General features: G+C 46.4%; 1 protein-coding gene across 2 annotated transcripts in view; it reads right to left on the reverse strand.

Annotated features, from left to right (window-relative positions):
- Positions 1 to 20,211, reverse strand: part of LOC142572458 (lysosomal alpha-glucosidase-like) — a 90,338-nt gene extending 70,127 nt beyond the window's left edge. For both annotated transcript variants that reach the window (XM_075681586.1, XM_075681585.1), the window contains exon 1: positions 19,884 to 20,211. In XM_075681586.1, the coding sequence (XP_075537701.1) occupies positions 19,884 to 20,027 (144 nt within the window). In that variant the 5' untranslated portion in view covers positions 20,028 to 20,211. The remainder of the gene's footprint in view (positions 1 to 19,883) is intronic.
- Between the last annotated feature and the right edge of the window lie 5,581 nt (positions 20,212 to 25,792).

Below are 25,792 nucleotides of genomic sequence, written 5' to 3' on the forward strand. Positions count from 1 at the left end.
AACTTCTGGCTGCCTTGTAAGCGTTAACACGCTGTGTGTGGCCTGCAATGGCGTCGCACCTGTGCCACTGCTCTGCCCGTCAACAGCGTCACCAGTGAAGTTACATCCCTTTCAGACTATAACACTAATATTGTGTTGTACTTTTTAATAGTCTGTGAAGATTTAACATAAAAGGTGTGCGCTGTGAAAGAAATTTTCGTAACTTTGTCTGCACGCTGCAGTAAAAAATTCTGAGGAATCATTCGGTTAAGAACTTAATACCTGGTTTGAGCAAGAATCCACACGAATCCTGTGTGACTCATGGATTTACACGCGAACAAGCGACGCTTTTATACCGCATCAGGACCGACTCCGCATACACCCCAGCTTGGTTATTCAAGACTGGGCTTCGCGCTTCCCCACTCTGTGTTTTCTGTGGTGACATTGGTGACATCGAACATTTCATTTGGCTATGCCCACAGTTTGACACAGAAAGAAAAGCGTCGGTCGACAACCTGCAAAAAAGCGGTCTCACGCACAGGACCTTTGAAGACGTTGTTTTCCCCGGAGGGCCCGCGGCATTCAGGAAGAGAGCGCAACGCCTGCTGATAGCCTTCCTGCGAGACACGGGGCTCATCGACACCTGGTGACACATCCCTGATCTCAACTTGAAGGAGGATCAGGCGGAACAATTGCCGGCTATGTATGCCAGGCTAACCCCGCCTGCTTCAACATCACCACCACCACCACCACCACCACCACCACCACCACCACCACCACCACCACCACCACCACCACCAACTTTGGCGGTTGAGTAGTGTACCATCTACTTTGCATACATGGTATTGCACATACAGGGTGTCCCAGCTAACTTTAGCCACAGTTTAAAAATATGCGAATGCCACGTACGTAGCTGGACAAAACCAGGGTTATTTGCCGTTGCTTAGAGATACTGAAATTATCTTTTTATTCCCCCTGATTAGATATTAGTCCTAATTAATTAATTTATGAACTTCTCAACTATTATAATTAGTTGAAAAGTGTCAAGAGAAAATTGTAAAGTGACGTGAAAAACTCCCGATACAGCTTTCTGTTGCTCAATATGTGCTACATGAAAGTGTTTTTACCGAGCGTGAAAGAAGCCCGCGAATAACGCAAAGTGCTTCGAGCGGCCAGTCGCGCTGTAATTAACAACTCATGGGAGCAGTTAATAATCGGCTACAGCAATGTTTTCTTCTTAAGTGATTGTCCATGGCAGCAGCGTGGCAACATTTTGGCTACTTTTTAAGCACCTGCAGTAAACTGGCTACTTTTTTGCTGCATTTCGCAATTTCATGGCTGCTTTTGACTATTTGAATCTGGCGACCCTTTAAAGGGCATTTCGGTAACGTCTTCTGGCTACATGGTAACTTGTGCACAAGCACATCGCGACAAATATTTTTTCTCTCTCGTGTTCGTTGTTGTTGTTGTTGTTGTTGTTGTTGTTGTTGTTGTTGTTGTTGTTGTTGTTGTTGTTGTTGTTGTTGTTGTTGTTGTTGTTGTTGTTGTTGTTGTTGTTGTTGTTGTTGTTGTTGTTGTTGTTCAAGGCACTTTGGGGTATAAAGACTATAAGGTACGAAGATATTTCGACCCGTGCCGTTCTAGAAGGATGCGGCTATGCGGCCCTGGACGTGATTGTCATTTCGACTGCATGGTTCAAAAAAATGACGCAAACATCAAGCGATAACGTACACAATGACCTTAGATGATTATAACAGAAAACTTGCGTTTGCTTTACGCACCATGTTTTATGACATATCTCTCCTAAATGCAGCAACATTCACAGCCATCAGATGCTGAAACCATCCATCTGGCTTAGTTTTATGGATCTAAGATAGTGGAGCGGCTGTTCGATTTATATGGCAGTTACTTCACTAAAATCTACTCCCCCCTCTCTCCCGTTCTTTTGATTCGTCTTGAGTTATAAAAAAAATTGAACTTATTAAACGAATGATCTACGCCATACCCAATAACGTTTCCGGCAGACAAGACTCTATGTACTGAAAAGTCCGCGTATTGAAAACTTAGTGGGCTGAAGAGGCCGTGCCAAAAGGAGTCCTACACCGAATAGACCGAATTCAAGCACTAACGTTATGACCGTAAGTTGTGTTGTTGTACGACTAAATCAAGCGCTAGTCCTTTAAGTGGCGTTGCTACACAAAGCGGGTGATAAGCGCACACAAAGCGAGTGCGCCCGGTCCGCCACTTCGTAGAAATCGGATGACGCAACGACGCAGAGCGATCACGAATGTTTCGTCGACATCGGGCGCCAGCCGAGCTTAACAAAACTGCAAACAGTGCGATGAGTAACACTTGGCTATCAGCGGAATGACGAGGAACAAGAGAAAGAAAACGCATCTTTTTTTACGCTGTACGAAATAATGCGTCAGACATATAAGCGCTTCCGCCTGGCTGCAAGTTGAGCAACGGCGACACCGGCGCGATATAGCTGGACCACGGCCGCTCGATGCAAGTGGCCGTGGCTGAGCCCGCGAGGTGTCGGTGGTGGCGTGTTCTATCCCCGGCCAAGTACTTAGGGAGGCGAAATGCAAGAGGACGCGTTCGCTGCTTTCGCTGCACGTCTAAGAACCGCAGGTGGCCGAAGACAATCGGCACCCTTCCACTACAACGCCCAGCAAAGACACGGTGTATAGTCTCACATGATCCGCAGACCAACCGACAGTCGTGAGAGGGCATTACGTAACGTTTAATTAGCAGGCTCAACCGACTCGGTGTTCGTTTCACAGTCGAAACAGTACCCGAATACCTGAGGTTTGCATTTGGACAGCGTGAAAACCGTGCGGCGTTTCCTTGTGCTCGCTCAAACGAGGAGAACCTGTTGCTGGGCCGGTTGACTAACCGCAGTTGTGCGAGCGAGATGGCGCAACAAGTTAACACGTGCCAGAAAAAGCACTTGCGCTCGTTTTTTCTTCGTTTTTTTTTTCTTATTATTCTTCCGTTGCTAACCGAGAAGCGCGCGTTGACAAATTTCGCAGCAAGTGGCTGTTATAATACGGAGTTTTAGAAGTAGCGTCCCCAAGTGACTTTGGATGCCCAAAAACGCAACCTACTTTGTACGCCGTTTGCCTTCTTTCCCGCCTGGCTGCTAGCGTCCCCTAACTTTGGGTCCCTTGTTTCTAAAACTCCCTAATGCCACTTCACTGCCAATGGCGCCCGTCCTTTGTTGACTCGATTGTACCGCCGTCTTCGGAATGTGTCCATTACACAGCCTTCGGCACGTTCGATGCGTATACCGTAGATCTGCACTGTTACATGTATTGCTTTCTGGGGCCGTATTTTATATTAGAACCGTATAACTAACGTTTGTTCGTTCGTTCGAGTTTATTTATACCGTGTAGATGGGGGCAAGCTTGGGCGAAAAGCGAAACAATTCACCTGAAGAAAGACCAAGCCCACTTATAGAAGGCACATAACAGCAGCCTACAGGCGTGTTACATACATGGAAGATGGGTAATGTACTACATATGTCTCAAATTTACAGTTTCTGAGAATGTAACAAAGAAGTTACCAAGATTATTTTAAATTTTACAAGGGACAAGTTTGTAAAGTTTTGCTTTGATACCATTATAGGTAATTCATGCGTTATCAGGAAGTACGGAGGAGCATTCGTTTTAAGAAAATAAGCATTTTGGCACAATTGACTTTCCTAAAATAAAGGAGAATAATGGCGTTGAGCTCTCTTCTTGGCGTTGGAAAATTAACAAAACAACAACAAAAGAAAGAATAATTCGTCCCAATTGTTTTTCATAAAACAAGCGAAAAACAATGGATCTGAACTTTGATACTAGAGGTTGGAAAAAGGGGGAAGTTACAGGAATTGTTCGTTTTCTCTCTTCTTTTTTTTTACTTTCCGTTACTTCTTTGCCCTTCGTCATTGTATCACGCGAAGCAGCGCCCCCCGCTATCACTATGATGAACCATTCGGTGGGACTCATGATAAGAAACGAATAGAATTGGAGGAAAAGAACCGTCACACAGTGCAGCCCCTAGCTGGCGAACCAATGCGGCTTTGGCATTTTGTACCTTACACCTCGAGGTCGCGGTTTCAATTCCCGGCCTCGTCGGCCAGGTTTCGAAGGAGTGGCACATGGAAAAATACTCGCGCTTTGTGAGCAGCACGCTAAATTAACAAACGCGAGCGACAAAAATTTGTCAGGGGGCGCTTCACTACACATGGCCTTCCTCATAGCCCGCTCGGGGCCCGTGGAATCGGACCGACGCCGGTGCGACCTCTGAGGCCCCGGCCCCCTGTTACAGCTTCGGAACTTTGAGCCGCAAGCATCACGCGTCCTGCGCATCAAAAGCAAATAATAACCTCACGCTCGCAACTTCTCGTTCTGGCGATAGAGACAAAAGAAAGGCGATGCGGGGCTCAAAGCCGGCGAGCAAGTGCGAGAGCGGCGTCGAGCCCTGCTGCAGATCGCGGAGTGACGCACCACGTGACGCATAGCCGTCGCGCGAAACACCGGAAACGGATCATGTAGACGCGCGCCGAACTACGGTTACGGGAGAACTGCCACAGTGAAGCATGTGTTTTGTCAAATCTGAATGAGGGCAGAGGACGGAGAGGAATGGGGAGGAGGAGAGAAAGGTGCACAGCCTGACAGCTGCGTGGAAAAGCAAGGGTGGGTATAATAATGCGTGTGCCAGCGTTCGTGTGCAAGAGACGTGTGTGGCCGCTTCGTTGTCTGGGCTCGCATTCGCAAAGATTAACCAGTGATAAAGCGTGCGGTCGTGATTTGGCGTTTCGGCGCCCACCATTCATGATAGCGATAGATGTGATAACGATCGAGATGGTCGCCACTTCGAAGGCCGATTGCGCACAGCATTTACGAAATAGGAGTTTTATAAACTGCGGCTCCGTGTGCAACTGCGTGCGTTCAGTTGCACAAGAAATTTCCGCTGGTTGGAGATTAGGGGAATGCTTCACGTTCACTATAGCTCATAAACTGACATTACAAAAGAGGACATGTATCCTGCATGTGCAAATGTACTTGCGTTCTTTTTCTGTCTGTCTGCCTGTCTCTGTCTTTTTTAAGCTACGAACAGAGCTCGCTGTGCCACAAAGTATGGCGATGATCCGTCCTTCGTGACAGTGTTACCACTTCTTTTTGTCCTAGATTCAACTTGCGTGCATCTTTCTTCCGTCGCGTCGATTTTTGCGCCGTGAACGTGATAAACAAAGCGCCTGCTCGCATCGGTAGGGCACAGTTTATTGCTAATAGCAAAATTAGATAGGTTACTGTGCATACTGTCCCCCGCTCAGGCGCCGTGTTCTCCTAGAAAAGCTATTTTCCCTATTTTGTTTTAAAAAACATAAGAAGCTTTCACAATAATTTTCGTTCCTTCGTACTAGAAACTGTAGGCTGACAAGCTATCTCGCAGAAAAAATAAACTTCTTCATTATGGCTGTAAGCCTTCGGTTGCTCATTTAACAAAAGAACTACCTTGACAAAAATGGCAGTGGTAACTTGAGCAAAAGCGGTTGTTGCGTAAAGGTGCATTTAGGAAACCGGTGATCGCATAATTGTTTGATACTATAATTCTATCATGGTCACATGATGCTATATTGCTCCCGCAGATGTATATAGGTTGTAAAACGTGACACTAGATTCAATAAACTTCCCCTATGAAACTCGACGGCAGAGATCCCTTACAAAAATTTTTATAGAAAGTCCATAGACAGTCTATAGACATTTGTCTATGAAGTCTATAGACTGTCTATAGACATTTCTTTAGACTAGTCTATAGACAGTCTATAGATTTATGGCCATACACTTTTTATAGACTAGTCTATAAAAAGTCTGAGTCTATAGACTGTCTATAGACATTTCTTTAGACTAGTCTATAGACAGTCTATAGACTTATGGCCATACACTTTTTATAGACTAGTCTATAAAAAGTCTGAGTCTATAGACTGTCTATACACAGTCTATAGACAGTCTATAGACTTATGGCCATACTTTTTATAGACTAGTCTATAAAAAGTCTGAGTCTATAGATTGTCTATAGACTGTCTATAGACTTATGGCCATACACTTTTTATAGACTAGTCTATAAAAAGTCTGAGTCTATAGATTGTCTATAGACTGTCTGTAGACTTATGGCCATACACTTTTTATAGACTAGTCTATAAGAAGTCTGAGTCTATAGACTGTCTATAGACGGTCTATAGACTTATGGCCATACACTTTTTATAGACTAGTCTATAAAAAGTCTGAGTCTATAGACTGTCTATACACTGCCTATAGACAGTCTAGAGACTTATGGCCATACACTTTTTATAGACTAGTCTATAAGAAGTCTGAGTCTATAGACTGTCTATGGACAAGTGTATAGGCTTACAGTTCTACTTTTGTAGACTGAAGTCTATAGAATGTCTACAGATGAGATTTGTCCGTAGACATTTTATACACATCAGTCTACAAAAGTAGAACTATATATACAGTTCTACTTTTGTAGACTGAAGTCTATGGAATGTCTATATACAAATGTATATAGATAGTCTATAGACATTCTATAGACTTCAGTCTACAAAAACAGAACTTTATAGTCCGATACACTTTTTTTCTATGACATTCTGCAGACATTTGTTAACAAATATGAATTTTTTTTTAATCTATAGGCACTCTATATACACAGACATCTTATAGACAAGTCTACAAAGAGTGTATAAGGCCATAACTCCATAGCGGCTATCTACAAGTTAGTTTACATTTTTGTTTACATGCGGTAGCAAAAAGTTTTGAATGTATTTATGCATGTGCACCTGTTCCTTCTCATCTGCACTTATGCATTACCGTTAGTAGATTAATAATGCTTCTGAACCAGCTGTACTTTCATATATGTTGCACAAACAGAAAGAATTTATATAGTGCTGAATCATGCAGTGCGAAAAATAAAACAAATGCGCCAGCAATGCATTCACCGTTTTTATTGCTCGATATAATAGATGAATTCCTTAAATTCATGTCGTATGCTATTATGGAAACAGATTAAATATTTACACTACTCCTTGGCAAGCATGGTCGCCAGGCTGGCCTTGACCTTTGTGTCATTAGTCCCAAAGGTGCTGCAGGTGTATGCTGCAAATAAGTAGATGCAGCAATATGAGGCAAAAATAACAAGTGTATATTCTTTGTGTGTTCATTAAGCAGCTTAATATATTTGCTCAAACCATCGAAGTCAATACTTAATGCGGTTTAACTATGACTAATGGCTGCTTGTCAATACAAATCAGCACCTTTATAGAATGTTTTATTGCATGGTATGGTGAACAATTAAACAGTCACAACTGCTGCTCGTGCCAGCAACAATATGTTCCCTTTTATGACACGTTGATATATGATGCATTATTGTACTTATCCCAAATGGTCTCTATATTTATTGCTGAAACGTTACCCAGTTGGGCTGTCTGTACATTTTTTTTTGGCTGGTAGTTAAGTATGCCCGTGCAGAGGGATATTTTCAGAAGACGTGACTGGAATATTCACAGTATCATGCCTAAGATTGTAATTTATTTTGCTTAATACACATTTAAATGTCTTTCTCATACTTTTAAATGAATGGGTGATTGGCCATAACTTCAACGGAAGGCAGATGGGCTGATTGTATCGATATGGTCACTTAATTTGTTACAGGTAATGAGGCCTCTTGGGCGTGCTAACAGGTTTCCAAGTTAGGTATACCACATGAGCACCCGAAATACCACACGAGCACTTTGTGTCATGGCACGACAGATATGCACCTCCTAGGAAACAGAACTGATAGTATAGTTCGAATGAATTCTATTACAGTAAATTATTTAAGGTGCTTTGAAAGATGAAAATTTTTTCTAGGCTATCGAGGTTCAGCACGTTTAGTTAACGCAAAAAAAAACACATATTGAGTAAGAAATGCCTTGTCAGTAAGCTTGACTTTCTTTTATTTTTCAATAAATGGAACCAATTTCCTTCAATTTTTATCAGGTGAAGCGTTTTAAAAATATATTTAACTCAGAGATCCTCTGGAAACTTTGTATGACATATAACAAGACAGCATACCTATGTGGCCATTTTAAAATTTCCCGATCTTTTTCCAAGCCTTCCCTGGCTGTTCTCATGAAAATTTTCTGGCAATCTATGACGCCTGCAGCTTAAGTGCAATAAAAAAAATATTGTGGTTTAATGCTTGCCAAGTACTGCCAGTCCATGATATTTAGATAAAACGAATAACACGTCAGTCACTTGACATGCAGTGTTAGATTCAACTGACTTGAATCCCTTGATTAATAAAGCTGACAAGGGCTTCGGCAAGTTCGTAATTGATGGCCACACGAGTACAGCACGGAAGACACAGAGACACACGTAAAGCAAATGCAACAATGTGAGGAAAAACTATACAATGAGTTATACAATTAGTTATTTTTACGGTTCAATAGTAGTTTTCAATATAATTTGCTCTCATCACTTATGCCTCTAGTTAACTTTGTTTACCTCTGACTAAAGACTACATGGCAATATTAATCAGTACCATTATCATGTTTCGTTATACTACAGTATGATAAGCAGTTAGACAACCGTAATGGTCGCCGGTGCCAGCAACGGTACGTTTCGTTTTAGGACAGGTTCATGTGACACACAGTGTACTTATAAAAATAAAAGAAATGCGAGAATCCCAAACGATTCCTATAATAATACTTGTTGAAACAAAGATACCCGGCTGGACTGTGCACATTTTTCAGGTGTTAATACAATATGCCCGTGCCGAACGAACATGCTCAGCATACTGACTGCAGTTTTGAACAATCACGTTAAGATTTGCAATTTACTTCCGCTTAGAACAGTCTGCAATGTCTCTTTTCTCATACTTCGAGATGAATACATTTGCCACACTTTCAGTAGAATGCACATGAATGGGGGCGTACTGATCAGGTTACTTATCAACTAAAACATGTTACGATCTCTTAGGTGTGTTGATAAGGGTAGAACAAATACAATGCCCACTGAATTATTTGAATAATCTGTGCGTTATCTACTTAGAAAAGACCACCAAATTGATAATCTGGCTCTTTTTTTCTTTTGTACAGCGCATATTGTATGCAGTCTGTCCAAGACGACGGCGCTACATGCAACAGTAATGAAAACCGGAACACTTATTACGCACGACAATGGCTTCGTACCATACACGATTAGCACAATGCGAATCTGCGCCAGCAGCTGCCTTGTGATTAAGAGCACGTAAACTACAGAACGCCGAAGCATCGGAAGCCGCTTAACGCTTTTCATATAGCTCGAAAGGTAACTTCTGCTGCTAAATTGTTTAAAAAAGAGACAAAAAACAAATCTTCCAACTACCGTCAAACGCAATGCCTTCAGTTTGAAACGTGTAAAGGTGTTCCCGGAGCGACTAATTTATTGTTCTCTAATTTTTTCGGCTAAGTTGCGGAGCTGCAAGTGACTAAGCTTATCGCAGGTTTCATGCTCCAAAAGCGTTTGTGGTTGCATATAAATAGATTGGGTGAATCTAGAGATTTCTACTAGATATTTCTTCAAGTCTCGTGTTTTGCTTGCTGTAACTTCCCAAAATTATTTAGATTGGTTGCCAGGAACCTTAAGAATACTGCTACTTTTAAACTATGCGAAAACGGCAGCGCACACACTGCTGATGCATGCCCCGCAAACACGGCCTTTCATCCGAGTACGCTAGCAGTTATTCAACTATGCCTGTCTGTTTGAAAATTCTTGATGCTAACACAATTTCGAGATATATGCGTAAAGCGTGTCACGAGAATTTCGCTACACATACAGTGCAGCATTCATCGCGGCCGGATCAAGCGCCACTAAATGAGATCTACCACACTGGCTGCCCAACACACACAATGCGCTTAGTGGTAGCTCAGTATCAAGTTAAAACATGGTGTACTTCCTTTTTTACGCACCTAAACTATAATGATAAAATCAACAAGCACGAGCGATCGCTCGCCGTAAAACATTCCGTATAGTAGAAGCGAGAACAGGAGCGCGTTATTTGACGATTTGACGAGTAACCCTTGGGGAGGCAGTTTATATAAACTGCCTCCCCAAGGGTTACTCGTCAAATCTTTGTTCCTACACTAAAATGTATTCGTGTCGAACGGGTTGGATACACAGGAAGCCTGACTTCACTTTATAGTTGTTCTCGTGCCACTCGCAACGTTTGACGGAAGTGATTATTGCGACGGACACCAACCATGACAACACAACATTGCGCCTACATATTATTCCGTGTTCTTGCGATTCTTTTAAAGCGCAGCACTTAGGCGCTCGTTCTTGCGTTTCGCGTCGTCCTCGTCCCTCGGCGTCGTCCCTCGGCGTAACCGAGCGAACGAACACAGCGAAGGATGAAATAGCGAATGCGGAGCGCAGCGGGGGATGAAAGACGCCGATATCGAAGAGAGCGCGAGGCGGAAAGCGGAGGATGAGGGTGCAGCGGAATCATGAAACGGAAAGCATGAAGACGAGGGCATGGCGAAAGCGTGAGACGAAAAGCGTAGTGCCGCGCAAGACGGGCTCCGCGGCGAAGACCGCTACGATATGGCCCCAGAGTAGCGCACCATTGTCTGTTCACCGATGGCATGCGGCAAGCTCGCGCCTAGGATATCATATATGGAAACAAAGCACTGCATGAGCGGAGGTCTGTTTGCAGCGGTGAATCGCGCGATATACGTGATATTCCGATTAGCGAAGCAGTCGTGCCACACCTCGCTCCATTTGGAACGTGCCGCACGGGACAGATTGTCCGCGCCAGCCAATATATCGTGAAATGAAAACACGTTTAGAGCTACGCTCAAATTTCGCATTCAGGAACATCGCAATCGTCAGTTAATTTTTTTTCGATGCCACCATGGCAGGTGTACATACATTGCTCACGCACTATACGTACCTAAGCGTCAATGGCTGAAAAGCACGGAAAACGGAGCGTCAAGAAGATCAGCGAGTGATCAAACGCTCTCTTTTTGAATGCTTAATAAACAAAATGGAGTACAGAAATGTCGAAGGTTCGCCTGAAAGGCGAAGCATTAATAGCGATAACAAAGTATTAGACAACTACACGAAGTAACGCTCGTATTTCTACCGACCGTATCAATTGCAACAAACATTCACTTACAAATCATAAAGCACGGTGTCATTCACAGACAGGCAAACATGAACGCATCTCACTAGATTACCACGAACACTTGCTGTCACAACGCTTGCGTAAGGAAGAGCGCGGGTAGCGGGAACCGATCACTTTTTGCTGGCTCTGAATTCACCGCGTGTCGGAAAGTTGAGATTACGCGAGCTCCAACTCAAGGCGCGCGGGAATACAGCGGGCGTGACGCGACCAGCCATCTAGGCTCGCCGTTAGCCTTGGCCCCCGCCGCCGATTACCTCCAACAGACGGAGTATGGACCGCTGCGTGTGCTTTCAGCCGAGCGGACAGCTGCGCACAGCCACGGCCGGGTTAGAGGAGACGTGCGCTCACCTGCCCCCCCCCCCTCTTACTGTTAGTGGGCGCTTGATCACGTGAACTCCAACAGTGGGCGTGCGGGAAGCCGCCGCGAGACTTGTAGCGAGTTACACAGTATAAAATTACTTGTAATCAATTACATTTAATATAGCTTTAATTCATAGGTTAAATTTCTTACTTGGTAATGTTTGCTGCAATAAAATTACATTTTCGTAGTAACCAATTACTTGTAACCAGTCATTTTATTGACGACGCAAGCTGTAACACGCCACGAAGCTTTGAGCACTTGAGTTTGTCGAGAACTAGGGCAGAACGCCCGCAGTTCCGCCATGCTACAGGATTGCGGGTGCGCATGTTCAGACAGGCAAACGTGGGAGCTCAGTATATTTGTTTTCTCATCCGGCAGGTCGCTCACTAACCGCATTCCGCATCTCGTGATGGTTTCGCGTGCCTATGCGGCACGAGTGCAACCATGTCAGGACGCTCGTGTTCAGTGAGTTTAGACTTCGCTTTTTCTATCATCATCGAATTGTTCTCCCCATCTGTCCGCTAATTTCTACATCCATGCTTCAATGTCGTTGAGGTTGGAGAACGCGTAACAATACGCTTCCTGCGCTGTGGTCCTTATCTTTTCACACATATGTTGCGTCAAGGAAGGACGCGGTGCCGAGATAACCTGGGCTCAGCTCGTGCCTACGTTTGCATTTACGCACAGGAAAAAACGAAAACAATAGTTATTCGAATTTTCGCTGTGCCGGCTAGCTGAAGAAGTTCATTCTGTGTACATGGGTGGCTAATTATAACTACATATGGACGCACATGAAGGTAGCACGAGTTGTTGCTCTGATCACTTTTGGAAGAAACAACTATTTAAATGTTCGCAGCAGTTTTCTTTCCACACTATACATAGTTTTAAGCCATGAGCTGCGGTATTTAACTCGCCTGGCGGTTTTGTGTGGTTTGTATTTAGATGAAACAGCTCATAATAAAATGCTATGTTTCGGGGTGCGTCAATGTTATCACTGAATTTTTCAAAGAAATGTTAAAGTGGGCAGCGCTCGGCATTCCCATATTGGTGCGTTTCCGAAGGCGAGATATGGAATACTTTTGCCGTTACTTCAGTGGGGAACTTACACGCAAGACTCATTGCGACTATTGTTGCGTGGAAATTTCGGTACTAAACGACTACACACGATAATCGCCGCGGTAGCTAAGCGGCTATGGCGATACGCCGCTGAGCTGGAGGTCGCGAGTTCGATCCGAGTCGCGGCGACGCCAGCCGCATTCCGACGGGGGCGAAATTCACAAACATTTTGGCAGTTTCGTCCGAACCCGCCGTGGTTGCTCAGTCGCTATGGTGTTGGGCTGCTGAGCCCGAGGTCGCGAGATCGAATTCCGGCCACGGCGGCCGCATTTCGATAGGGGCGAAATGCGAAAACACCCGTGTGCTTAGATACAGGTGCACGTTAAAGAACCCCAGGTGGTCAAAATTTCCGGAGTCCTCCACTACGGCGTGCCTCATAATCAGAAAGTGGTTTTGGCACGTAAAACCCCAAATATTATTATTAGTTTCGTCCGAAGGGCGAAGCACCGGCAACGATAGCAAGGTCTAGCGTGATATCCTTGGACGGTGTTCTAACTAAACCCGGGTACGACATGTCGGCGCGACTCAGCGCGCGACGCAGCTCCTACTGAGCAGAAGGAACAGCACCCTGGCAGCTGCCAGGCGTCTCAAAACGCTGGCGTGATGATCGTCGCCAATGGCGTTGCAGGCGTCGCATCTCGACGGTGCACAAGATGAGACGGACCGGAAAGCTTCGCCACTATACTCCGTTCCATACATAGCATTAAACACTTCTTGCAGAGGCTTCGTTCGCGCTTGCATATAGTTCGATGTTTTTTTTTTCTTGGCCGCAGTTGTGCGCAACTGTCTTTTACATAGGCTCAGTATCTAATGAAGCAAGTTTTAATTATTAGAAAGAAAAAACACTGTGATATACGGTGGCTGATGCGTTGCTTTAGATCATTTTTATTTTTGTTGCTGACGTTGCGTCGACTTCGCCTCGTCGTTCTTGCAGCCAAACGCGCTGCAGTAATCTGGACACCCTGTAATCCTCCGCGCATGCACCGTCATCGGGACAGCAGCACAACGACGGCGGCAGCGACGACTGCCTGAATGCGCCTTGAGCGTCCGTATAATTGCTGTCGCGTTAAAAGCATTCCATATGCTAACCATGTCAGGCCTATTAAGTGAAATTTAAGGCGTTATTTTCGGTCAACATAAATAGTTGAACTGCCAAAATTTTCTATCGCGCTTTAAAGCTCTGGCATGCCGCATATAGGGCCTCTAATGGCGTTGCGCCGGTGCCACTGCGCTGCCCGTGAAGAGCACTGGCGCCGGCGCCGGTAAAACCACATCCCTCTCTGATTGTGAGCCATAATGTCGTTTTGTAATTTTTAACTGAGTTAAATGTTTTAAGAGAAAAGACATACACTGTGAATGAGATTGTTTATATCTGTTCTCGGCGCGCTGCATTCGTCAAAAATCTGACGAATAATTCAGTCAGGGCCATAAAAACTTCTCAGAGCGACTTTGGCATCTGAATAATATAGCGTGCACGTAACATACTGAAGCATTTATACAAAACATGACGGCAACGGCGAAAATTCGCCTAGAATGTCCATATAATTGCTAACAGTATAAAACGATATAGTACTGTGCAGTGGGTGTACGTTAAAGTACCGCAGGGGGTGAAAATTAATCCGAAGTACCCCCATTACGGGGTGCCTCATAATGAGACCATGTTTTTGGTCCGCGTGAAACCCTAGGAATTAATGTAATTACACGTGATTACCGCGCAAGCGTCTTCTATCACAAATCGCATCTAATCATTTTTCTTATTTCTCTTTTTAATGCGGAAGCCTTAGATCTCTATGTTTCAAGGTCGCCGCCGCGTACCGAGACGGCAAGGCTTTTGCGGTTTCCGTCGTGTACACGTTGAGCAAAGTCATCAACTGTGCCTCGATCCGGACGATGGACCCCGAGGTGGCCGAGCAAGTGGCCACTGCACTCGCCATGCAAAGAAGTTTGGAGAGACAGGGTGTATAGCGATTCGAAAGCGGCCGTCAGTGCATTCCAGAAAGGCCGGGTAGCCCGGCAGGTAGGACAAATTCTGAAAGTTGACAAACACGGCGACAACTCCACACACTCCATCCTTTGGTTCCATGCCCACGTCGGGGTCATCGAGGGGTTCCTCTGAACCTCAATGAGTCTGCCCACGAGGCTGCGCGTGGCTTTACCGATCGCGCTGCCCTCAGATCGGGTGACTCTCTCCCCGGACACGGGGACGGTCATATCACGCACAATGAAATTACTAAATTATTTTACTTAAAGAGAATGGTTTTCCCGCCACCTCATCCCAAGCTAAGCAGGCCGCCTGTGGTCACGCTCAGACTCCTGCAAACCAAATCCTATCCAAGTCCGGCGCCCCTTAACAGCATATATCCTAACATTTACCCGAATTGTTCTTACGCGGCCTGTGGTGAGGCTGCTACTTTGTCTCAGATGCTCTCGGACTGCGGGTCCTTGGGCCCGAAGTTCACCAAGGAAGAATGGAACGCGCTGCCACGAAGTCCCGTCTTTGAAGACCAAATCCTGGCCGTCCAGCGCGCCCACGATCTGGCCGGCAGGCTAGACCTCTCGGTCTCGTCGTGGGTGCGCGTTTTATCGCGTTTTTCTGGACCCTCTAAACGTTTCGTCACTCGCTCACTCACTCACTCATATCACGTGACCCAAGGAAGGCCAAAAGCGAACCAAAGCATGTCCAGCCGTGTATGATATTATTAGGGTGGATTAAGATGGATTAGGGTAGGTTAGGGTGGATTAAGGTTGATTATGGTGGATTAGGGTGGATTAAGGTCGACTAAGGTGGGTTAAGGAGTATTGCGTGGGATTAAGATGAATTATAGTGGATTAAGGTTATTAAGGTGGATTATGGTCTATTCAGGTGGATGAAGAAGGATTAAGGAGCATTAGGGCCGATTGAGTGGATTAAGGTGGATTACAGTATGCTTTGCAAGGCTTTCGCCTTCGAATCTCTTAGGTGATAGCTAAGGGCACCTGGGACTTTTTTTTTCTTTTCTCTCTTTTTTTTTTCTCTTCCCATCACCACTGCGCGCACGAAATATGGCATCCCAGTACGACAAGTCATCATTGCAGAAGAGCCAGCTTGCTGGTTTAGACTCGGGTGAAGCGACACTGCATCTTTCAAATCTCAGACGCTTTTTGATTGTAAAGTGCTGCTCTATATCACACCCATAAACAGCGTCACTGTCAAATGAATACCGTGCGTTTCCATGTAGAGCACGTCCGTTTATGCAGTCCACGTGTGTAGACTTCGTTTCTCGTTTTTACAGCTGCAAATGACAGCGTGAAAAACATAAGGACTGTTCTACACAGAACAGCCAATATATGCTGTGTGTATGAGAGTGCAGTGGGAATAGTGGACTATCATTGTCTTCATCATGCGTGGCTTATCGTGTTATTGTCATTGTTCTAGATGACAGTAACGTCCTTCAGATCAACCGAATCACATGCTATATAACACAGATAACGTCGACGACCTTGTTGAGTGCGTTTCTTTTTCTATCTATAAACTGATAGACTGGGGGGAGGGGAGAGACTACCCTCACCAACTCGTCTATATTACACGTTCGGATACGCTGTTTACTCTAAACGACAGCTGTCTCGACACCTTAGTCAAAACGCATCTAGATAACGAAGATAAAGTCAACGTTATGTCCTGACACTGTTATATCTACCACGCGTACAGTTATCCGCTTACTAACAGTTTAGCTTCACGTGTTTGCTGACAACTTGGATGCGCTTCGGCTTGTGAGTGGACTATAGTGTTGTGGTCTTCAAGTTTAACCTGTGAATAAATGGTGTGATGTCTGTTGTAGTGATACTCGCTGCATCACATAAGCAAAAATGGGGCGCTATGACGTAAAGCTATTCCAAACTTTCCTATTCCAAATCTCAATCAGCCCTCCGCGATAGGGCAAAAACTTTTCTTTTGGGGGGGGGGGGGGGGGGGCGCCCCCACTTTGCCTGTCAGTCATGCGACATCACGCAAACCGCGATAGCTCCCAATTTGATATGACGTGTACACATTGATTGGACTGAACAAAAGAAAAATAGTTATTTCTGATTCGACGCGTTCTTGCCATTAGCCCTCGGCTATTTGTCAAAAGCTTTCGGGCTGCACCCACTTCACCTGCCTGTCACGCGACACCACAAAACCGCGAAAACTCAAAGTGGTCAAAGTGGATACGAGTTGAAGATGCATTAATATGCCAAACAAAACTCAATTTTTCTCTGAATAGCCGCAGGCTGCCCCGTTCCGAATGGAATAAAACATGGATGCCGCCGATCGCTCAGGCACTGGCTACACGCACCTGCCGGAGAGCATGGGTTTATTTGCGCATAATAAACATGTTTGCGTGGCTGTGTAACGTTTTCGGCACGCTTACGACCTCGCTCGGCCAACTTTTCTTTGCTGAGGATCCTTTTTAGCGGCATTCTTAACCTTCCGCTGCATGCCGCCGCGATTTTCGACCAGCCATCGCAAGTCAAGTAAGGGAAAACGGACCAATCGCAGACGCCGGCACCAGCCTCTTCATTCGGTTATCGATTTCCAGTGCAGTGGCTCGGCCCTATCGAATCCCTCTCCACTTGAGCATGCTCCTCGCCTCGTAACAGCCAATTAGATAAGACAAGCCGCTCAGTGTAGGCAATGTTGTTCGTTCTTAAATCAAACAAAAGTGACCGCCTATAAACGAGAAGAGCGTTTGATTGGCATGTTTAGACAACCCTGCGGGTCACTGCCCGATGCTTGCGTCGGCGGTTACGCAAATTTGACGTCAGAAGATTGGAACAAAAACATATTGGAATAGTTTTACGTTATAGGACCCATGAAGCGATACGTTAAAGCGGCAATATTTCTAATTTCCTTTTTTTTTTCTTGCACAGAACTGTCACGATTATCGCCAATTCAATTGTTTCTAATCTCCGAGATGCTCTCCGAAGTTACTTGGTGTAGCAGTTGCGGTTGTTGTAATTGCGAACTGTCAGCAAAACTAAAGAAAATCTAAGAGATTGGAATAATTGTTCCTGCAACTACATTCCCCTCCCCTTTCCCGTTTCTTTTCTTTTTCACGAACGGTAATTGCATTCTTGCCGAAGCTGAACGGGAGGTTCAGCATCAAAAATTGCGCGAACACTTTGTTTATTTTTCGTGATGTACATTGCACACTTCGAAAAGTTATACCGCAGACTCTGCAAGTACAAACTACTTATATGAGGCAATCAGGAATGCAGATTTATGCACCATCTGCTATTGTCAATATACATCAGCTGGCACAATGTCACCTTGTTCTTGCAAATATCGTCGCTTATATTCCTCTGGCCGCCGTTGTTATAATCACAGTGCGACAGTGCAAAACTCTGCTAGCTTCCAGCGCGTGGTTCCTTCGCGAGCAGCGCAGTGAAATGTAAATATTCGGATTTCGCCAACGGCGTTGACAGGCAGACTATATCGAACTCTATAACCTACTTGTTGCGGGCAGCGTGATGCGTTGTCGACGATTACAAATGTCTCAAAGGGGACAGTACTAGGGATGTGCGAATATTCGAAAATTTCGAATAAAGAATCGAATATTGTCCTATTCGATTCGGACCTCGAACCGAATAGTCAGTAAACAATTAGATCGTTGATTCAAATAATAGCTATTCAAAAATCCTAATACTCCTCGAATATTTAACGTCGTTGACTGCACACGATCGAACATAAAATTGAAGCATAAGTGCCATAGCTTTCAGCCCGTCCACAGTGCCCGTTGCGCCGCTCAGTCAGCCGGACTTTTCCGGCTAAACTCGATCACTCGCAATAAAGCGTTGTCAAGACATAGTATTCAGCAGTGGATATCGTTTGGTACTCTTTTCAAATGCAGCACCTGTGTCCTCTCGTTGGATTAAATCAGGATACCTTTCGTCGCAGCATACTTTATACAGTAGTGGCACCATCTGCCGCGACCATTCGTACTAAGAAAAGAAGTGCCTTTGTCTTTCTTTCTTTTTTTTTTTTTTGGCTATGCCGTCCCTGCAGACGACGCGCAAGTCTGGTTTGGTCGCGAAAGTATACACTGATACTAATCGGCCTACAACATTACGTTTACGAATTTCATATGACAATGCGCGACCGCGCATACCCTCCGAAGAGCCCCGAGTTTTCGAACACTCTATTAAGTTCTTCCTAAAAGCCCCTTTGTACTTTTCAATAAAGCGTGCTTTATTACTTGCGGTGTAATGACAGCAACATTTTTATTGCTGTGAATACGATGATGTGAGCATTGTTTGGTATTAATGTTGAGAAGGCTGTGCAATATCAGCAAACTATTCGAAAAATATTCAATATTCGATTCGATTCGCTCCGACACTAATCGATTCGGTTCGCTCCTAGTACTATTCGACTGATATTTGATAGGGTCTCAAAAGGAAACTGCTATTCGCGCACCACGAGACAGTACCGAACGTACACGCCCTGCCGCCCGCCTCACTCAGAAGGTCAACGTCGCTCAAGAAATGTCGACTGTGCTCGAGTGTCTGCGTATTATTCCGTGCCTACTTCACGCTGTTATTTGCACAGTTAACTGCCGCGAACTAATAAAGTTGCACTACTTTGTGAAGATCTACTTCATTTTCCATCCTTCTTATCATCATCCTTAACTACCGGTGACTAACACCAGCACTAACAGCGGCGAGGCGGCTTCCGAGCCATCGACGATGGTCAAACGGAATTTGCAAGGAGACACATATAGTTGCAGCAGCTTTCCATTTTTTTTCGGGCAAGTCTACATTACGCTGGTCTTTATATGTAGTACGTTGTCTTTCTTTTGACTTTTCCTTCATTTCGATAGACACTGAGCTTGAATATAACTGCATTGAACTGCGGTGGATTAACGTCCCGAAACTGCACAGTGGATTATGAGGGACGCTCTATAGTGGAAGTCTCCGGATTAATTTGACCACCTGGGGTTCCTTAACATGCGTCCAATGCAAAGTACAAAACCGATTTTGTATTTCACTGTCATCCGAATGCGGCTGCCGCGGCCCGGAGTCGAACCCGCGACCGCGTGCTCAGCAGCGCGACGCCACGGCCGCCGAGCCACCGCGGTGGGTGCGTCGGATGCAAACGGAATAATCGCGCACGCGATTATAGCGAGGCACACCGAAAGCGCATCGAATAAACGAAGCCGATCGACTCGGGAGCTTCCGTTCTTGCGGCACTCACTCGCTCGCTGGCGGTGCCACTCACCTCGCCGTAGCGTCCTCCATCCTCGCCTCGCGACGAGCGCCTGCTGCGCGGACGCCAGGCACGGTACTCGTTCGAGCGCCGCGACGACGAGCACGAGCACGGGCTGCACTTGCAAGCGCACAGCGGCGTCGTCACAGCCCGCATGGAGCGATCCGCACTGCCGACGACGACGACGCGGGAAAAAAGCAGCTAGCGAGAGGCGCGCGCCAGCAGCCGTTGCAGCGCCGCGCCGGCAGCAGCACCACCAGCAAGCGCGCACGCTCGTCGACGTTGGCAGCGCGCGCGGACGCAGCCGCGGCGGCAGGATGCGCGCTGCCGCGCCGCGCGAGCGGGCCGAGGCGGCGGCGTGCCAGCGGGGGAGAGAGAGGAGCCGACGAGGTGCGCCACTCGCGGAGACCGAAAGGGAACCGACACTCCCCACCGTTTGCTTGTCAGCAGCAATGAGGCGGTGAACCGGTGAGAGGGCCAATAGGGCGGGAAGATCGCGTGCGTATATGCTTAACAAGATTCAAAGGAGTCGGTCGGCGTGTTCCCGGCGTACCTTTCAGTTCATAGTGAGGCTCGTTACAGCGCAACACAAGACGAGGACACAGAGCCGTGTCGCCGTTTTATACCTTCTTTATCCTCGTCTTGTGTTGCACTGTAACGAACCTTACTATGAACCCCAACCAACTGGCCCAACTTGCCGTCTTGATATACCCTTCAGTAATGCATGCCGCACAACGGCAAAGTTCGTCGCGATGAGTACGAATGCGTGAAACGAGCAACAAATAAGTAACACAGTTGATTGATTGATTGATTGATTGATTGATTGATTGATTGATTGATTGATTGATTGATTTTCCGCCTACGTGCTTTACACTGGGACTGCGAAACGAGCAAAGCTGAGGCAACGAACGCACGTCCACACCCCCCGCCTCACCCCTTCGATTAATAAAGTTGTTGCTCGCTTACTGCACACCCGCATGACCTGTGACACCGTGCCAAGTATCCCATAGTGGCACGTGCGACAAGATGAGGGACGGTTTGCATTTGAGCAGAAATCAAATTTACCTGAAGCACATGTAGTAGCTGAAAGACGTTTGTTAAAGAGGTATACAGCATTTGCTGACTGCCTATGAAGCTGCTTTCATTTGCGTAATTAGCCATTTGTGGCCACAGCGTTCATATTGAAATTGGAAGCCCTTAGCTGCCTCAAGGTTGCCAGCACGCAACACTCACCTTCCTCCAACAGTCACCTGCCCAAACACTACATCCGTCGCCACACCATACATGACTAGTGCTCTTGCACGAGTCCCGTCCAGCATGTTTCGCCATGATGTCTCCGTGGCAATGATGGCACACGTATACTGACACATGCCCTATAGTCTATTTACCCTCTTTTCACGGTCAATGCAGTTGTGATTCTGCGGTTTAAATGAACTATTTTTTAACGGACCTTCTGTATTTTCGTATAGGACAAGAAACATCTACTGTGCGCGATCTGCAAGGCGTTCGCAGGTAGTCTGAATTTATTTCTTTGCAGGGTTTCACGGCATCTCTGAGGCGTCGAATATAGGAAAGAAATCATTTTTTTGAAGTCAGGGTAAGCTCATATGCATTATCCCGCGGTTCTGCGCAAGGAAAAAAAAATGAGAAGAAAAAGCTAAGGTGACGAATAAGAACGGTAAAAGAGTATCATTAAGAAAGAATGAATGCGTGCATGCAATAAAGGCACAGCGCAGTCGTTTTCTCGAAGCCGCGCGTCCAATTTAGTGGCATGTAATTAGCCCAAACCAAAAAAACGGGGGGGGGGGGGTACTTTGTAAATGTCCACCTAGCGAACACGTCGATTTCGTCAGCTACTGAAGTTCTGATTGATTGGACTGGCCGGGGTATGCGTGAGGGGGGGGGGGGGGGGGGGGGCACAGGTGCCCACAGTTAATCAGCAATTCAGCAGCAGGCGAAATGGACATGTCCGCTAGGTGGGTCGAAGTAGGCTGACGTTACAGAGCCTTGAATTTCTCCCATAACAGTTCCAAACTGTTTTAAAGCTAATCTTTCTTATCAAACCTGCTCAGATATTGCTGACCGCGGCGGCTGTTTCTATAGCATTGTTATACACTGCCCTAAGTGGCAAACGCAGTTAGCCGTGTTGTGCAGGCAGCTAGCACCACTCACGTGCACGCTCAATCGGATAGGAACTTCCAAGATGCTGCCCCTTACCTAGAGAAAAAATATGAACAAATTCAAATCCCATTAAGGACGTGCAAATGGGAAATACGGAGAAACATGTGATTGTTTCAAGTGTGTGTGTGTGTGTGTGTGTGTGTGTGTGTGTGTGTGTGTGTGTGTGTGTGTGTGTGTGTGTGTGTGTGTGTGTGTGTGCGTGCGTGCGTGCGTGCGTGCGTGCGTGCGTGTGCGTGCGTGCGTGCGTGCGTGCGTGCGTGCGTGCGTGCGTGTCTTTTAGACAGTTTAAATAATCGCCTGCCGAAAATAACACAATTCGGCCTTTTCCGGTGACCTACTGAAAAAGGCAGACGTTACTTGCACAAATAAATTGCAAGGTTTAGTTAGCTGTTTAACAAACTTTCAGCAGTCCACTTAGAAGCCGAAGCAGAATTGCGTTATCTACCGCTGGCGATAATTTTCACAATCTGTCTGAAGTGAAGGCAAATTACATGGCACATAATAAAAGTTCTTTTTTCCGGCCTCACCCCTTCCGCTCCGCTCCAATTGGATCTTTAAAAAAAAGTTTATATTTGACTTTATATTTACGTTCTATAATGTCCACTGTGGTCTCGGTTTTGGGACTATATCGAAGCTTCTGTCACGTTTTGTCACGCTTTCAGAGTGAGTGAAGAAACTTGATTGCAGGTCCGGCGAGGACGCGAACTCGTCGCGCACCCGGCTAGTCCCACGTCCGGACCGGCAGGTCTAGCCCACCGGCCCGGTCGCGGGCACGCCGGAGTCGTGGAGCTCTACCAGATGGTATACGAGGTTCACTGCTATCAATTTATGTCAGCATCCCTCCCATGGTCAGCGACCCGGAAATTATTCTTCAAAGCTGCCGTACATTTTTAGCGTAAATAAGAAGCCCGGCCCGCGTTTGGCAGTTAAAAACGGAAATCGGCGACTGCTTCATTTCGTTACAGTCCGTGATGAGTAAGATAAATGCTTATTCAGACGGTAATGGCTCATCGGCCTCTTTTGCTGGAAAAGATTGGGAAGAGGAAATTGACCGCGGTTACGTACGGGCATTGATTTTGCGCACAATTAAGAGATCTCTCGCTGGCAAACACCCAGAGGAGAGTCAAGCGCATGCCGGAGGCCACAAACCACTGCATGCCGAATCCAAGAGTGCTATTCTGGACAGTGTCGAATCCCGCCTTATTGTCAAATTTCGCTGTGTTGGGAGTTCTTAAGTCAATCAGTAAACACATGGCCACCTTGTGATCCAATTGTAGCTCACGAGACGACAAATTTTGCAATATGGCGGAATTAGACAAAGTCTGCAGTAGGGCACCCCAGCTCTCGTAACCTTTACCAACGGATGCATCAATGCACTCGGCTCATTACAGAGCATCCGCCGTGATTGCTTAGTGGCTGTGTTGCGCTGCTAAGCACGAGGTCGCGGGAGCAAATCTCGGCCACGGCGGTCGCATTTCGATTGAGGTCGCAATGCAGGAACGCCCGTATACTTGGATTTAGGTGCACGTTTAGGTGGTGACCCCATAGGTGGTCAAAATTAACCCGGACTCCCCCACCATACGGCGTGCCTCATGGTCAGATCGTGGTTTTGGCACGTAAAACCCCATAATTAACTTCGCCTTAACGCCAAACGTCGTGGATTGAACTTCCACGTTAGCTCGAGGGTTCAACTTCCACCGAAGGTCGGGGGTTCGAGTGTTTGAATTAACTCTATATCAATTCTATTAATTAACACCATCTTAAACGCCGCGTTTTCCAGACCATAGGAGGGTATGAGCCGCTCAAGGCTTAAAAAGTAGCCAAACTTTTTGTTCCATAGACATGAACGTTTTCCGTATCGGGTTCGTTCTCGCGTTATCTGTGCACCTCGTCATGGAGCTGCACCTTTTCCTCGGCCTGTGATGCCCTACAATTGCGCAACAATCAAACCATGTCTTCGCCCTCTCTTATTTCCCCTCTATAGTTCAGCGTAGGAAGCGGCGCGGCACTTCGCGGCATGTCACGATCCGCTGAGCCGCATACGCTTCACGCGGTGCAGTGCGCCTGCCTGTCAGCGGGGGGAGCGAATCCGGCCTTTGTGTGCCGGGGCGTCAGAGGGGGGCGACCGGAAATCAAAGTGCTGCCACCGGCGACCTCGCGGATTGGATCAAGCACCTCGCGCTTATTTATGCGTCGACCCGAGTGGGTGGCTATCGTAGCGCAACCGACTGACGTCTGCCGACACTGCGGGATATTAACGGCTGCTTCGCAGCTCATTGTTCTATGACTGTAAAAAACGCGCGAATGGGTGGGGCGCGGTTTAAGCATGCTATCACACTCCCATGTATTAAATGGATACCTAATTTTCCACCAATATATCGGGATACTGCAATACGTCATGCTGCTGCTGCTTGCCTCACTGGCGAGCAGGCAGGCGCTGTGCCTCTTCGAGGGACAGTACTGAATACTGGTACTGAATTATTCGGCAAGTTCTTCCAGTTAACCTCCCTGTCTTTAGAATTTCATTTTCTATCTATCTATCTATCTATCTATCTATCTATCTATCTGTCTGTCTGTCTGTCTGTCTGTCTGTCTGTCTGTCTGTCTGTCTGTCTGTCTGTCTGTCTGTCTGTCTGTCTGTCTGTCTGTCTGTCTGTCTGTCTGTCTGTCTGTCTGTCTGTCTGTCTGTCTGTCTGTCTGTCTGTCTGTCTGTCTGTCTGTCTGTCTGTCTGTCTGTCTGTCTGTCTGTCTGTCTGTCTGTCTGTCTGTCTGTCTGTCTGTCTGTCTGTCTGTCTGTCTGTCTGTCTGTCTGTCTGTCTGTCTGTCTGTCTGTCTGTCTGTCTGTCTGTCTGTCTGTCTGTCTGTCTGTCTGTCTGTCTGTCTGTCTGTCTGTCTGTCTGTCTGTCTGTCTGTCTGTCTGTCTGTCTGTCTGTCTGTCTGTCTGTCTGTCTGTCTGTCTGTCTGTCTGTCTGTCTGTCTGTCTGTCTGTCTGTCTGTCTGTCTGTCTGTCTGTCTGTCTGTCTGTCTGTCTGTCTGTCTGTCTGTCTGTCTGTCTGTCTGTCTGTCTGTCTGTCTGTCTGTCTGTCTGTCTGTCTGTCTGTCTGTCTGTCTGTCTGTCTGTCTGTCTGTCTGTCTGTCTGTCTGTCTGTCTGTCTGTCTGTCTGTCTGTCTGTCTGTCTGTCTGTCTGTCTGTCTGTCTGTCTGTCTGTCTGTCTGTCTGTCTGTCTGTCTGTCTGTCTGTCTGTCTGTCTGTCTGTCTGTCTGTCTGTCTGTCTGTCTGTCTGTCTGTCTGTCTGTCTGTCTGTCTGTCTGTCTGTCTGTCTGTCTGTCTGTCTGTCTGTCTGTCTGTCTGTCTGTCTGTCTGTCTGTCTGTCTGTCTGTCTGTCTGTCTGTCTGTCTGTCTGTCTGTCTGTCTGTCTGTCTGTCTGTCTGTCTGTCTGTCTGTCTGTCTGTCTGTCTGTCTGTCTGTCTGTCTGTCTGTCTGTCTGTCTGTCTGTCTGTCTGTCTGTCTGTCTGTCTGTCTGTCTGTCTGTCTGTCTGTCTGTCTGTCTGTCTGTCTGTCTGTCTGTCTGTCTGTCTGTCTGTCTGTCTGTCTGTCTGTCTGTCTGTCTGTCTGTCTGTCTGTCTGTCTGTCTGTCTGTCTGTCTGTCTGTCTGTCTGTCTGTCTGTCTGTCTGTCTGTCTGTCTGTCTGTCTGTCTGTCTGTCTGTCTGTCTGTCTGTCTGTCTGTCTGTCTGTCTG

Source organism: Dermacentor variabilis, chromosome 2 (genome assembly GCF_050947875.1).
Source record: "Dermacentor variabilis isolate Ectoservices chromosome 2, ASM5094787v1, whole genome shotgun sequence".
Taxonomy (NCBI): domain Eukaryota; kingdom Metazoa; phylum Arthropoda; class Arachnida; order Ixodida; family Ixodidae; genus Dermacentor; species Dermacentor variabilis.